This window comes from Molothrus ater, chromosome 8 (genome assembly GCF_012460135.2).
Source record: "Molothrus ater isolate BHLD 08-10-18 breed brown headed cowbird chromosome 8, BPBGC_Mater_1.1, whole genome shotgun sequence".
NCBI lineage: Eukaryota > Metazoa > Chordata > Aves > Passeriformes > Icteridae > Molothrus > Molothrus ater.
Genome location: NC_050485.2, coordinates 11,366,683 through 11,380,234, shown reverse-complemented (window position 1 = coordinate 11,380,234; position 13,552 = coordinate 11,366,683). Strand labels below are relative to the sequence as shown.

Sequence of the window (13,552 nt, the reverse complement as noted above, 5' to 3'; positions counted from 1 at the left end):
CTGCTTCAGTGCGTTTAAAATTTCCATCTTGAATCATGTCCAGCCTTCCTGGACTCCTTTGCCCTTCAGGACTGCATCCCAAGGGTCTTTCTCAACCAGCATCATAAACAGACCAAAGCCTGCCCTCTGGGAGTCCTGCTGGCCCCCCTCATTATTTCAACAAAAATCAAAATCTATTGTTTTGTGATTGCTGTGCCCAAGATAACCTCCTATTGTCACAGCAGACACCAGTCCTTCTCTGTTCAGAAAAACAGCTCTGGTGGGGTTCCTTCCCTAGCTGGCTGATTTACCAGATGTGCATGCCAGTTGTTGGAGTATTGATCCTGCCACTTCTTTTAGGGGGAGGTGCCCATTGCATTTACAGTTCCATCATTACTGTAAATTTTATCCAGTTATATGAAATCTTTCCTCTCATTGCTAGTATGCTATTTCATTGATTTTATCATAGTTTCTTCTGTCTTTTTGTGGTATAAATGTATGAAACCATGCATGGAAGGGGAGTAAAAACAATTCTAATAGTCTGTTGCCTTTTTCAGAAGTGAAACCTTTGCTGCCCTAATGGGGTGAAATCCCATAGGATATGCCATATGATTTTAATATAAACCAAGAAGTTTTATTACTATTATTACTGGTCCTGGAGACCCTTGTGCACTACTAAGAAGTACTTGCAGCACTTCTGGTGTTCGGAAACTTGGTGTAAAGACAAGTTTCAAGTTGGCTTTCTGCAGAATTGTGCAACGATAAACATTAGTGACCCTATTTTTCTACCAGCTCGGATGTCAGCTACTGGTGAGAAGAAAAATAAAAAATCCAAACTGAAAGTTTAATTTAGAATGTTTAAAATCTTTTATAATCCATCTGTGAAAAAATGGATAATTTCTTCAGTGTCATGCCCTTCTGACAAAATCATCATTTGAAATAAAAAAGAAGGATGCTGTGTTTGTCTTTGAAATGGACAACTTAAATATTGAAAGAGAGGGATGCTCTCTGAAATGAAGGAAGTTTAAAGGATATGACTAGGAGAAACAGTGGTTTTGCTATTAGGTGAACAAAAGTCACAAATTAGAATTGTCATCCATTGGGCTAAGTGTTTTGCCGAAAAAAAAGATTTATTATGCATTAGATAATTTGTCAGATCTTGTAGGTTTTTGTAAAGGATAGTGACACAAAAGTAGAGCTGTTAGCTGCAACCTTAGCTGACCTTAACTAAAAATTGCTCTCTATCCTGGTTATAAGCCTCTGCAGTCCATTAGTGAATTTCAGTGAATTTCTCCAGCTTTTGCAGGAACCTAACCCGGAGTTAAGGGTTGGTGCAGGGTTGTTGGTTCGAACGTTCCTCTGTATTTCCTGTTGGTAGGGTGCACCGTGACTCAGTGTGTGGCCTTCCTTATTTTGACAAAATCCTTTGTTCTCATTAGTGCCTTACAGAAAATTATCCAGTTGGATTCTCAAATTACATCCAGTGTTTTTGTAGCTAAAACTGTGTTTGTAAATATGGGCTATTGTCTGCTCTCCTGTATGTTAACATATGGCTTCTCTTCCCTTCTGCCTGCTCTTGTAAATCAATTCTATTTGAACTATAACAGAAGTGTCTCATAACTTCAATGCCTTTCAAATAGCCTTTGAAAAACAGTTTTAATACAATTTCCTATAGCACTGAAGCTTCTTAAAATATGAAGCTATTTTACATCAAGGAGAATTTTGCTGTATACATTCATGCATCTAGAGACAGGAGAGAGCATGCTGTAATTAACTTGTTTGACCTGAAATGTATACAAGGAATGGAAAATCTGGCTGCATGTGTAATGACCTGGTAGTCCAGGTAATTTCCTTTATGCCTTAAGTTAGGTACCTGACATTCATAACGCATAGAATCTTGCTTGTTGAGCAGTCTAGCATTATATTTGCAGAACTACTGCTATACTAACTGGTATTACATTCATGTTCAGTGATTTATTTGATCTAGAAAGCCAACAAATTTCTGCTTTTCTAAAGGGAGTTTTCTAGGGCTCCAAATGTTCAAATGATCTATGTTCTAGTTTCCCTCTATTACACTTGTGATGAACACATGATCATTTGCAATATATGTGTGTATATATATGTATATATGGTGGGACATTATGTATATATAGTATATACATCAACATATATTGGGACATGATTTTCACTTTGGTCTATGACTACAACATTGGACTGTGGCTTCAACAACCTGTTTTAGAAACCTTACAAATAAATCACTGATGATACTTATGGAAGCTACCACCTTCCTTAGATAAAAGTATATTTATAAAGTACCAGTTTGTATAGAGCAAGCTTTGGATCTGTCCCACTGTCAAATAGAGCATAAAATAAGAAGCTAAAATTTGCAATGGCTGCCTGAGAGACACAAGGGTATTTTAATTAACCTGCATGCAGAAATTAACCCTTAGAGTACTGCTTCAAATTCTTCAATTTATTTTGTTATTTAATTTTACCAGTGGGCTATGCTGCTTTTCTACTCAGTTCATAGTACTGTACATAAAGTACATTAAATGGCCATACAAAAAAAAAAAAAAAAAGTGAGAAAAAGAAAAAAAAAATCCAATCAACTTTTTATAAACAAGGGATTCTACAAGACTGAGTACTCCAGGTTGCTATTGGGTAATGTATTCCTAAGCAACTATTTTTTTAAAGGTTTTATGAATTAAAAGGATGTAATGTTTCACTCTACCTGTGTACTTGTTAGATTTCTTCCTAAAGTATCATAGGTGTGTCCTTTAGAAAGAAGTCAGTTCTTTAAGGGTTAATGTGGGGTTAAGCAATCCTGAGGTATTCTCCTGCTTGTCCTCTCCTAAAGGTATCTGCATGTTAATTCTCAAATATTACCTGAGGAGGTGAATATGAATACTGTATGAATGACTAACTGAATGAATGAAATAGTTCCTTTGAAATGCTTGCTTGTATCTAGTAAACGACTGGAAAACAGAAACATGATTTCTGGATCAAGGTCTTTAATGAAATGCAAACAATTCTCAGCAGAGTAGAAACTCACATATTGACAGTTTATTCTGATTTCTTTGTCTTTCAAATAGCCCAATAGAATCCTGCCAGAATTTCTACAAAGATTTCACATTACAGATCGACATGGCTTTCAATGTGTTCTTCCTACTCTACTTCGGCTTGCGTGTAAGTAGTGTCTCTTTGGTAGCAGGAGGCAGGGAGGGAAGGCAGCTGCTGTATATGGAGATTGAAATAGAGATTGTATTTTCTTTGAAAGAAAGACAATATCTTCTTTAATGCAAAGAATATGACCATGGTTTTGAAATGTGTAAGTCAAAGTTTTAAGACAGATAAATCTGCTCCGTTAAATATCTTCATGATACACTCATTTTTTCCCTTTATTTGTATTTTAACATTTAATATTTATATAAAGCAAATGTTTCAATTATTTTTTAATTATTAATCAAATGCAAATGGCAGTTTCACCTTATTTAAGCACATAGGCAAGTTCTGACTATGATGCCCTTGGCATCTAAGCTTGCCAGTTTCCCAGGGCCAATTTTGTATTCAGGAGAGAGAAATGACCACATGCCTGAAGTGCTGCAGTCCTGAATTATGCCTTGTAGGAGTCACCCTGCTCATCTCCTCTGGACTTGTAATAATGGGACTCTGTAAACAGCTCTGTATTGAGAAATTTGTGAACACCAAATGCATGATAAGACTACCACCAGCATATTTGGTATGCTGGAACAAAGGTGATATACTTCCAAATACTTTACAATTGCCTACACTTTTCTAATATTACTGATACATTGTCAACAAATGTGGAAAAAGTATTTTTAGCACAGATACTACAACTGATAACGTAGATGATCTATCTCTCTAGTTAGACCTTTAATTTTAATCTCAGTGTTATTATCAAGAAATTCGCAATACAGACTTTTTTCCATGTTTTGTCTGGACTGACCTAAAACATCAGTTACTAAATTAACTTCTGGGTTTAATATTTTAGAACAGATACCTGCCAATCAGATACCTGCAGCATGATAATAATCTGATTCTTTCATCTCTTCCCCTCTTTTTTTTTTCTTTCCAGTTTATAGCAGCCAATGACAAGCTATGGTTTTGGCTAGAAGTTAACTCAGTGGTAGACTTCTTCACGGTCCCTCCAGTGTTTGTGTCAGTATATTTAAACAGAAGTTGGCTTGGTAAGTAAAATAGTTTAACCTTTAAAATGTTTGTTATAAAATTACTTCAGCTTTGCACATTTGGGTGGAGAATCTGTTGATCTTATGTCATTGTGTAAATAGAAGAATGTTTCCAAAGTAATTTTCAAAGTGAATTTTAAGCAGAAAGGTGGATTTTGTCAGAAAAAGCACTTACTATATTGGTTTTGTTTTCAACTCTTTAGTATAATCTCCTACTCTAGGTGGTGGAGAACTCCATTTTGGAAGTACTGTGTAACAGTAGCCTGCCTTTATCAAACCATGAATTTGATTTGTCTCAGCTCACAACCTGAACAGATGATCTAGATCTTTCATTCACTGAACTGGATTGCCATGGATCATTGTCAACAATGAAATCAATGTATTCTCATTGCATTTTTTAAGCCAGTGTGGCTAAATTTTGAATCCACTGAAGTGACTGATTTGGGAGATACATTTAGACACTTAATATTTTTGCTGGACTGCTGGGAATGCATTAGACAAGGTATGCCACATGTAAAAGGGAATGCAAAATGAAATAGAGAGGACACTCAATTAAAAAACATCCACAATGTGCCAAATGGAGTTTCTTGGACAAGTGTTACATGCACTTTCCTTTGGAAAAATGAACGTCAAATGTGAGTTTTTTATTCAGAGAAAACATCCTAAAAATGGCATGTCTTTAGACAACATATGAAACCTCACAGTTTGGCAATTCATTCCTCCAGAAATACAGGCACTCATTGTCCCTGAAAACTGAAGAAAATACTTATATTAAATGTTTCATATGGAAAATAAAATGAACCAGAGGGTCTTCAATAGTCTTTTAACATTTTCATCTTAATATAGAAGTGCAAAGATGCAAAAATTATTGATGAAATTTTTTTTATGGAAAGAGATCAGTAAATTTATAACCACAGTAAAGGTCATATCAGTGGTTATTAGTATGCCAGGGAAGAAAGCAGTAAAATAGCCAGAAAAGATCACTACACATCCTCATATGATTACTCTCTTTATCACATATCACTTCTGTCATACATGGAAAACTAAGTAAGGCTTTTTGAAAGAGAAAATGTCATACAGCTCCACATTATGTTAGGAAATAAAATTTAAAAAGAAGGTATGTAAGTAAAAAACATCCTTATCCTTGAAAGAAAATTGCCGATTTCAGTAGCTATAACTTTATCTCAGATTCCTTGCATTATGTGAATTAGATTTTCACTCCTGTATGGGATGTATCAGAGTTTCCCAAAAACTTTGAGATTGAAATCCTTGGAGATTAAGTCTATCTGAGAGAATAAATAGAATCACAGAATCCATTGAAAAGGAATATGAAATGAGAAAGTAGCAAGACCACAAACTCTGGGAAATGAGGCAGAGATAATTATTTGGAATGAATACCCTTCATGAAAGTGACTGCGTAATTGACTGACTCACGGTGACACAGCAATCCAGCTAACGGTACTGACAGGGATAATGAGAGCATTTGCACATTTAGCAGTTTCTGCTGCATGGATTTCATAAGTTTTATGTCAGTTTTCAGGAAGAGTTGAGCACTCATAGGGTTGAAAGAATTTCCATATCTCTTAATGACACCAATGTCACTTTATCTTGATTTCTTGTTTATAGCCCCACTTTGCCTGTTTCCTTGTGGAGTTCCCCTGAGACATGTATCACCTGCTGAGGCAAAAAACTGATGTGTTTTTTAATGTAGTCATCTTAGGAATAACATATTTACAATGTTTTAGCTTTGCACCTGCTTCCAGAGGGGTTTTCATTTTAGGTAAATCATCCTGAGTGAAATCATTCGCTAATTCAAAAATGTGAATTGTTTGGAAACCTAACATAGCTTTAATTTAGACCAGCAAGGTATTTTGAGAAGCTGTGATGAAAGAATTTTTAAGTGAATATATCAAAGCGTATTAATGATGCCTCTATATTCCTTTTTACACCTTTGAAAGGGATGGCCAAATTTACTACCTGTAGAGCTCAAATCATATGCATAGGTAATACCTTGGTAGGACTGAGTGTGTGAGTAGGGGGGAAGGGAGTGTGTTTAGACCATATTATTTAGTTTCAGGTTAGATGGCTACTTTGCCTTTTTCTTTATATAAATATTGTAACTGAGAGAGATGTCCTTCTGCTGAGGGGGATTCAGAACAAATAAGTTGTGGGTTTTGCACAAGTTGTCCCCATGTGTATGTAGGATTAGCAGGGAGGTTTGCCTTTTAGTGAGGCAAAAATCATTCAACATTGGCACATTTTAACAATTTCTTAATGATTTAGCAGGTTTCCTTTGTACGCTTTAGATTTCAGGATCACTTAGGAGCCAAAATAAAATGCACCCTCTGGAATGTATTGTGCATCAGGGTCTTTCCAGTTTATTTCATTATTGATTCATGTCAGTCAGCTGTAATGAGTTCATTGAAGTACTTGGCAGAATCCAAGTTCCCAAGTGGCTCTCTGAATGCCCAATTCTGCAAGAGCTGTCCTGCTTTAGCTAACTGACTAGTATCCCTATAGACCCACAGTTTGAGCAGTATTTTAAAGAAACCAAACTATCCTAAATAAATAATAAACTTTGCCTTTGGAGCAGTAATTGCTTACAGAAAGATGAGAAGCATAGCAGAGGACATGCTCTGGATGTATCATCTGATCCCATAGAGAAGTGGAAAGCCAGTGGATTTTTTCTGTTCTTATGCCAGCTCAGAAATGCCATCATTCACCTATTAGGCAGCTCTTAGAAGCCTTCTCCTTTCCCTGATACTCTTTTGTATTCAGCTGTTCTTTACATATATTTTTGCATCTTGAAATGCTGTATATGAATTAAATTTTCAATCAGTATTCATAGAGGATGTTTCAAATCTAGTCTTCTACCTGGATTCCAGTTTGCAGACAACATTTGCTATTGAAAGGCAGATCAGATTGTACTTTTTCAAAAGTTTTCTAGGAATATCATTATGATCAATGTCTAAAGTAAAGATGAAGGCAAAACAGCACTTCAAACCTGCAAAATACCAGATTTTTAGGTTTGGTAAAGCTTTCAGAAAAGGTTTCTGTGGTATCATTTTTGCATGCAGAGGACAGCATAAGAAGAGGAAGCACGTGAAAGAGTCCATTTGGTATATGGAAAGAGCTACATATTATTGAAAAATTGGGGGAAGCACAGATAGGAAAGAAATTTTTAATGAATCTGTATAATTCAGTGATGTATAGTGCTTTATCATGCTATATAAAAATTTCTTATGTTCTGACTTGAAAACTGTACAGATACGAACATCAGTGTGTTTTTGGATGCTCATTTTCATCTAGATCCCATGACATTTTTCCAACACTGTTTTGCAAACAATAACATTTGTGCAGATACTTGCTCATGAGCTACAGTGTGCTTTATCAAATCCTATGTATTGCTTGCACAACTCTGTACAAGAAACTTTCTGATAGTGGTAGACAGTTCTCCAGGTGCAGGATTCTACAGAGTGGAGAGACTCTTCCCAAGGGAAGAATGATTTACAGGTGATTTTGTCAGTGAACTTTAGCCAAATTATTTCCGTGCATTGCTGAGTTTGTGTACTTTTTTATAGTTTAAGTGAAGGTAGGCTAAAAGGGTTGTTTGGCAAAGATAATTTGCAATGGGAGAAATAATGGCATGGTAAATTTTGTAGTTTGGTTGGTTGTTTTTTTTAACCACAAAGTTGTCATAATTTGAGTATCCTAGCTAAGTTTCAGATTCAGAACTTTTTTCCTTTGGGTAGGTTGCAGTCTGAAAAATTGGAGAGTCCTACAACAAGTGAATGTCTTCCAGTTTTATTTAGTAAAGACTCAATAACACTTTACACACTTAAAACCCTTATTCTGTATTCTGTGATAGCAAAGCCAATTCAAATAACTGAAATGCCTTTAATAATCTACTTGTATTCTTATGAAAAAAGAAATATTGATTTTATGATCTGACTGTATTGAGCTAAATTGCCTTGATAGTATTGTTAGAGGGGGATTTAACATAAGAAATATGATCTTGGCTTCACATTTGCAAGAATATGTGAATGAGAAACAATCAGCCTTAGATTGTGAGATTAATACAAAGTTATTAATACAACATAATATATGAATTTTTTAGTGTCTTATTATTGAATCACAGAAATTAAAGATGAAAAGGTCTTTTAAACAATCTTACTTCCTTTTTCTGACCGTATGTTTCATCTATTCTACTGTACAGAACATCAAGTGATAGAAACTGTGTGATTCTTATAAATTCTATTATCAGGAAGATTTTTTTCTTCATCCTTATTCCCTGACATGCCTTTTAGTCTAAGTTGCTGCTGATGCTGTACTTTTGTTCTCAGAAAATTAATTAGCGATATATAGTGGGGTAAAGAAGAGAGGCAACAGATGCAAATATAGACACATGCAAAGCATAGAGAACAAATCTCTTGAGGTGGTGATTAGTGCAGTTTGGGAAAGGGATCCTTTTTTCCAGTGTTTGTTCCAATTCTGTCCAGGTCCTGTTCGAGACATGTCAATTAATTTTGGATGAGACTTGTGGTTTCAATATCAATGCCTGGTCAGAGAAGAGTATTTCCAACAATCTGATGGAAATTCAGCTTTCTTGTTGAATCAGAGAGTGAAATTGGTTTAGAGATAGATGACTTTGGTGAAAAATCAGATGTGTCTTATTAAGGTAGTTAAGGTGATGGTGTGAAGCCTTCTGCCCATCCAGCAAGTATTTGTCAAGATGACGCTTTGGCTGAAAATTTGTACATGAAAACATTTGTTGCTTTCTACATGAAAGCCCTGTAGACTTTCTTGCCATAATCTCTACAGAACAGCTCAGCCTGAAAGCATACTTGAATCTGTAGAACACTTTATTCCTTTTGGAAAACTTAGGTAGTTTAATGGAATTTAGTTACGCTGACACAAACAAGCCCTCTGATAACTTGGTTATAGGGAGACCACTTTGACTTCGCATTAATTTACTGGATTTTGGTGCATCTACAGGTCTCAAAGCTCCCTTGCTCAGCACCTTAAATTTGCAGTCATTTGCAATGACTTTCTCAAGTGTTGTGCATTTCTGCCATCTGTTGGTAGAATCTTTGAATGCACATCCAAATTCTACAATATTTCTTATAAAACTAGCATCTTTTATACAGCTTTAATGTATTTTTTTGGTCATTTTGCTTAAATTATGCATTATTTTATATATTATGGAAGCCAAATTCTCTAAAATTTCTTGGAAGAATTTTATTTTATGTATGTGTGCATGTTTACTGCTTTTATATAGGGTAACATTTCTTTCTACACTTCAAATGCCTTCAAACAGGTATCAAGGAATTTAATTAAAAGAGTTTTGAATGTTCAGTGTGCTTGGTGATTTGTCAGTAATCTGTCATTGAATGGACTGTATCACATTGGCATTGTATTGAAGACAATTTTTTTGCTTTTTTTCTAGACACCTTAATCAGTTCAGGTTTCACAGAGCATGTATATTTTGATAGGGCCCCAGTTAAAATAATACTTTCTTCCCAACGGGCATTTGAGTTGCTGCAATGTTAAGACCAGAAGGTAACCTTGTGACAAGTATTTATTTGGCTAATCCAGGACAGATTTTTATGGATATTGTTGCATTCGTTTGTGACCATACTCTTCTCTCTCCTCCACTGATGAGAAGTCAAACAAGTAGCCAAAAGACACTGGAGCAGAGCAGAAACACAGGGACAGCACTGGTTTCACGTGTCATTAGTGTCTGTCATCTGACATGCATAGAAACTGTGTTCTTGCTTCCCTACCTCTGTGATATCAAAGCAAACAGGATGATTTAAATCAACTGCTCCCATTCTGCCTCTGTCTGTGAGTGGTACTTAACATTGCGCATAAAAGTGACCCCAATAACATTCTGATTTCAATTCTGCTCTGTTGGGGAGGGGTGATAGGCAGGGAGGTATCTTGATTTTTTTTTTTTTTTCCATGAGTGAATGAGTGGCTGGCTTAGCCCAAAAGTAGTCCTAGTTTTTGAATATTGAGAAGCTGTTGAAAGCTTCTTAATATCATAGCTGAAAATAGCTATATAGCTTTAAAAAGTGTTTCCTACTGTATTTGCCAGGCTGGATGGACTAACTAGACTTCTTTCATCTATAACCTGACTGAGCAAGAATGTACTTTCAGTGGAAGAAAAAAAATTATCCAGTCCTAAATTTACAGTTAAATTCACGCACATATTACCTATAAATGAATGCATATTGTTTGTTGCCATCCTGCTGTACATGATTCCAAGCCCTGTTGTCACTAACTTACTCTCTTCATTACCAAGAATTTCATCCTCATTTACCATTGCTTAGCATTATAAGGCAGAAGATTAATAGAAATATTAGATAACTTAGGTCAAGAACACATTCCTGACTAGACTTCCAGGGAAGACATGCCAGATATACATTTTAAGACTCCCTGGGGCTTAGTCCATTTAATGATGCCAGTCCATTAATGAGTACTCATGACATAATGAATGCCGAGTAAATTACATCAGTATTTATAGCTCTGTCACTCAAACATGTCATTTAATGGAAAAGCAAATGGCATATGATGCTTTTCTAAATGTATACTTAAAAATAATTACTTATCTTGACTACTCAAATACTTTGTAGTAGAATTCTTGTTTTGTCTGAGATTAAGTAATAGGCTCATGGTTGTTTCTTTTAAGCTTATGGAAATAACATAAACTTTTTTATTGAACTTCTATAAACTACATGTGCCAGACTTGCCTAGAACCAACTCTAAGTAGCCCACAGAGTTTTAAAAACTATTGGATGCAAGTTACCCAGTACATGATGACTTAGAAATGTCTGGCTTAACAGATGTGTTTATTTGCATTCTCCTTAGTCTCCTTAGTCACATTAGGAAGGCAAGTATGCAGTCATTACATGATTGGCTTTTTCTAAGTTCTGAAATAAAATATTCATGGGAAACTTCTGCTTTTTCTCCATCATTACTGAAATGCCCACCATGTTTCTAGTCATGCTATGCTACGATTGAAATTCTTTGCAATGCAGCAAGTCTGTGGTTGGTTAATATATTTCATAAATGTTTTATTGTTTTTGTGTTCTGCTGTTTGTAAATGGAAAAAATATATTAGTGTTTTGGACTGGATTTTTTTTTTTTTTTAAGAACAGTAAACATTATTAGTATTTTCATCTAAGTGACCTGAATTTGAATTCCTAGTAAGATTTCCTTGCCATATAACCAACCCTCCCTTCAGTGAATACTTAGTATTCTTTCAGGGTTATAATACTTAGAACTTCTACAGGTATATTAATGTTCTTCAGCATATGTTTTTCAGGTAGTAGGCTGTAAGCCAAGCTGTTTTTATGTATATTTCATACAAAGGAACATAAGCAGCCAGACTTTTCTTTAGCTTGGTGTAGCCAAATTATCTATTGTCATCGTTGCTTGGTCTTCTATGTCATGTTTTTTCTGGACATCAATCCATAAATATTAAAGATCAGTCTGCCAGATTTAGTGATTGAGAAACACAGAATGCTATTTTGTTGTAGATTGACTGCTAAATTCGGAGTTGTTTTAATAATGGATTTTAACTTTGCTCAGATTTAATTCAGTCATACTCCTCTCTAGGATAATAAAAGGATAGTAAAGCAAGTATAAAGGATTTATGCTGAAAAGCAAATCACTGCAATTTCCTTTAATAGCAAAATATTTGCATTTCTTAATAGATATTACATAATTTTCTTCTCTCCATATCCTTTTTCTGTCCAGTTAAAATATGTTCTCAATAACTAGATGTGCAAAAACCAGACTATTTTCCTTTTATCCTGCTTTTTATTATCAGTTTAATTACTTCATGACTGTATTTGGATTCTCTAATGGTTTCAGTGGTCTTTCTGACTCTGTAATTAAGTTCTTCTGCTTAAATAAAGGCTACCTGGACTGTTGAGTTTTCTCTTTAATCAGATGTGGAGTAATACTGTAAGAGGAGAGAACTCCTTCCCTTGAACTGCTGAGGGACCCCATAATTATTTATTCTGTCTTTGGGCATTTGTGTTTACTTGAATGAGGGGCAGTTAAAAATGCTTCTTTTAGTGTCACATTATCATCAGTCAGATGATTTCTAAATTTTCTTGAACTATCTGCAGCATGTAACTGACTTGCACACTTTCTTTAATGGTAATATGAGAGATTAGATTGGTTTCTATTTTTTTTTAAATTTGACTGGTTCTTATCTTATGTCAGCTGAAAGACCAGTTCAAAATAAAATTTCATGTCTTGGCTCCCAGGTGGTATGTTAATATGTATAGTTCCTTGTAGGCATTCAGTCTAGTCTTTATACACTATGCCATAGTTATTCCCCTGATAGCTTCATCCATTGGTTTTTTGGCTGTATTTTTTAAAATATTTTGAATCTGTGTTAGTTTGTTGCTGAGTGGGATCTGCTCAACTTTGAATTTTGAATGCTTGTTGTTTACAAGCAACTATATAAATAATATAATTGATATCTGCCTAAATCCAAAACTACAAGTCCTTATACCTAGAACATGACAGTTTATATTTTGGCATTTTTAACATGAGTTCCATGATTCCTTGTTGCTCTTTTTGATCTTTGGCTCATTTTGCATTTCTAATTTCTGTGACACTGCTCAAAGGAACTATTTTACTTTATAAACCATGGACCAAAAGTACTGCAGTGTCCGTGTAGTTCTCATTAATTCAGCACCTAGTGTGCTCTAGTGTGCTCTGTGGTGCGTGAGTCTGGGTTTATGTGGAATTAAGAAAAGATGCATTATTCAGTTTAAGTAATTAAAAACCCCAAACTGCATATCTGTGTTCCTCCTGACGTTTTTGCAAGACTGAATTAATCAAAGGCAAATCCTGTTGAGACTGGAATTGATATAAACTGATGCAAAGATAGTTGGGCTTTCACTAGAAAGATTAGAAGTTAAGAATTCCATACGAGACTTGAGAAAGTTCTTCTGTGTCTGTTTTTTCTGAATATCAAAGGGCTCTGATGGAACTGATGTACTCACCTGAGACTGGAATTTTATTTAAATCTGATCATTCATATCCTTCCAGTAATCTTTTGGCAATTATCTCACTCTACTTTATAGATATGAAACTAAGAAAAGTCAAGAGAGAATTTGATTTAAGATTTTTCACTCTTGTTATCATTCTACATTCAAAAGGGGAAACTTCATTAATATGGTCATTTACATGCACTGCTTGACCATCACCTGAGAGGTCCAAACCCCACCGGGATTAGGAAAGATGACTTCTGGTGCTTCAGTGCTCCAGGTGTCAATATGAGAAGAGCAGTTGGTGAGAGCCTGCTGCTGGCAGCACCAAGGCTGTGGGCTTGGTCCCTGTAT

General features: G+C 35.3%; 1 protein-coding gene across 17 annotated transcripts in view; it reads left to right on the top strand.

Annotated features, from left to right (window-relative positions):
* KCNMA1 (potassium calcium-activated channel subfamily M alpha 1) overlaps positions 1–13,552 on the top strand; it is a 414,751-nt gene that overhangs the window by 229,033 nt on the left and 172,166 nt on the right. For all 17 annotated transcript variants that reach the window (XM_036386077.2, XM_054515514.1, XM_036386078.2 and 14 more), the window contains exons 4-5: positions 3,072–3,165; positions 4,076–4,187. In XM_036386077.2, the coding sequence (XP_036241970.1) occupies positions 3,072–3,165; positions 4,076–4,187 (206 nt within the window). The remainder of the gene's footprint in view (positions 1–3,071; positions 3,166–4,075; positions 4,188–13,552) is intronic.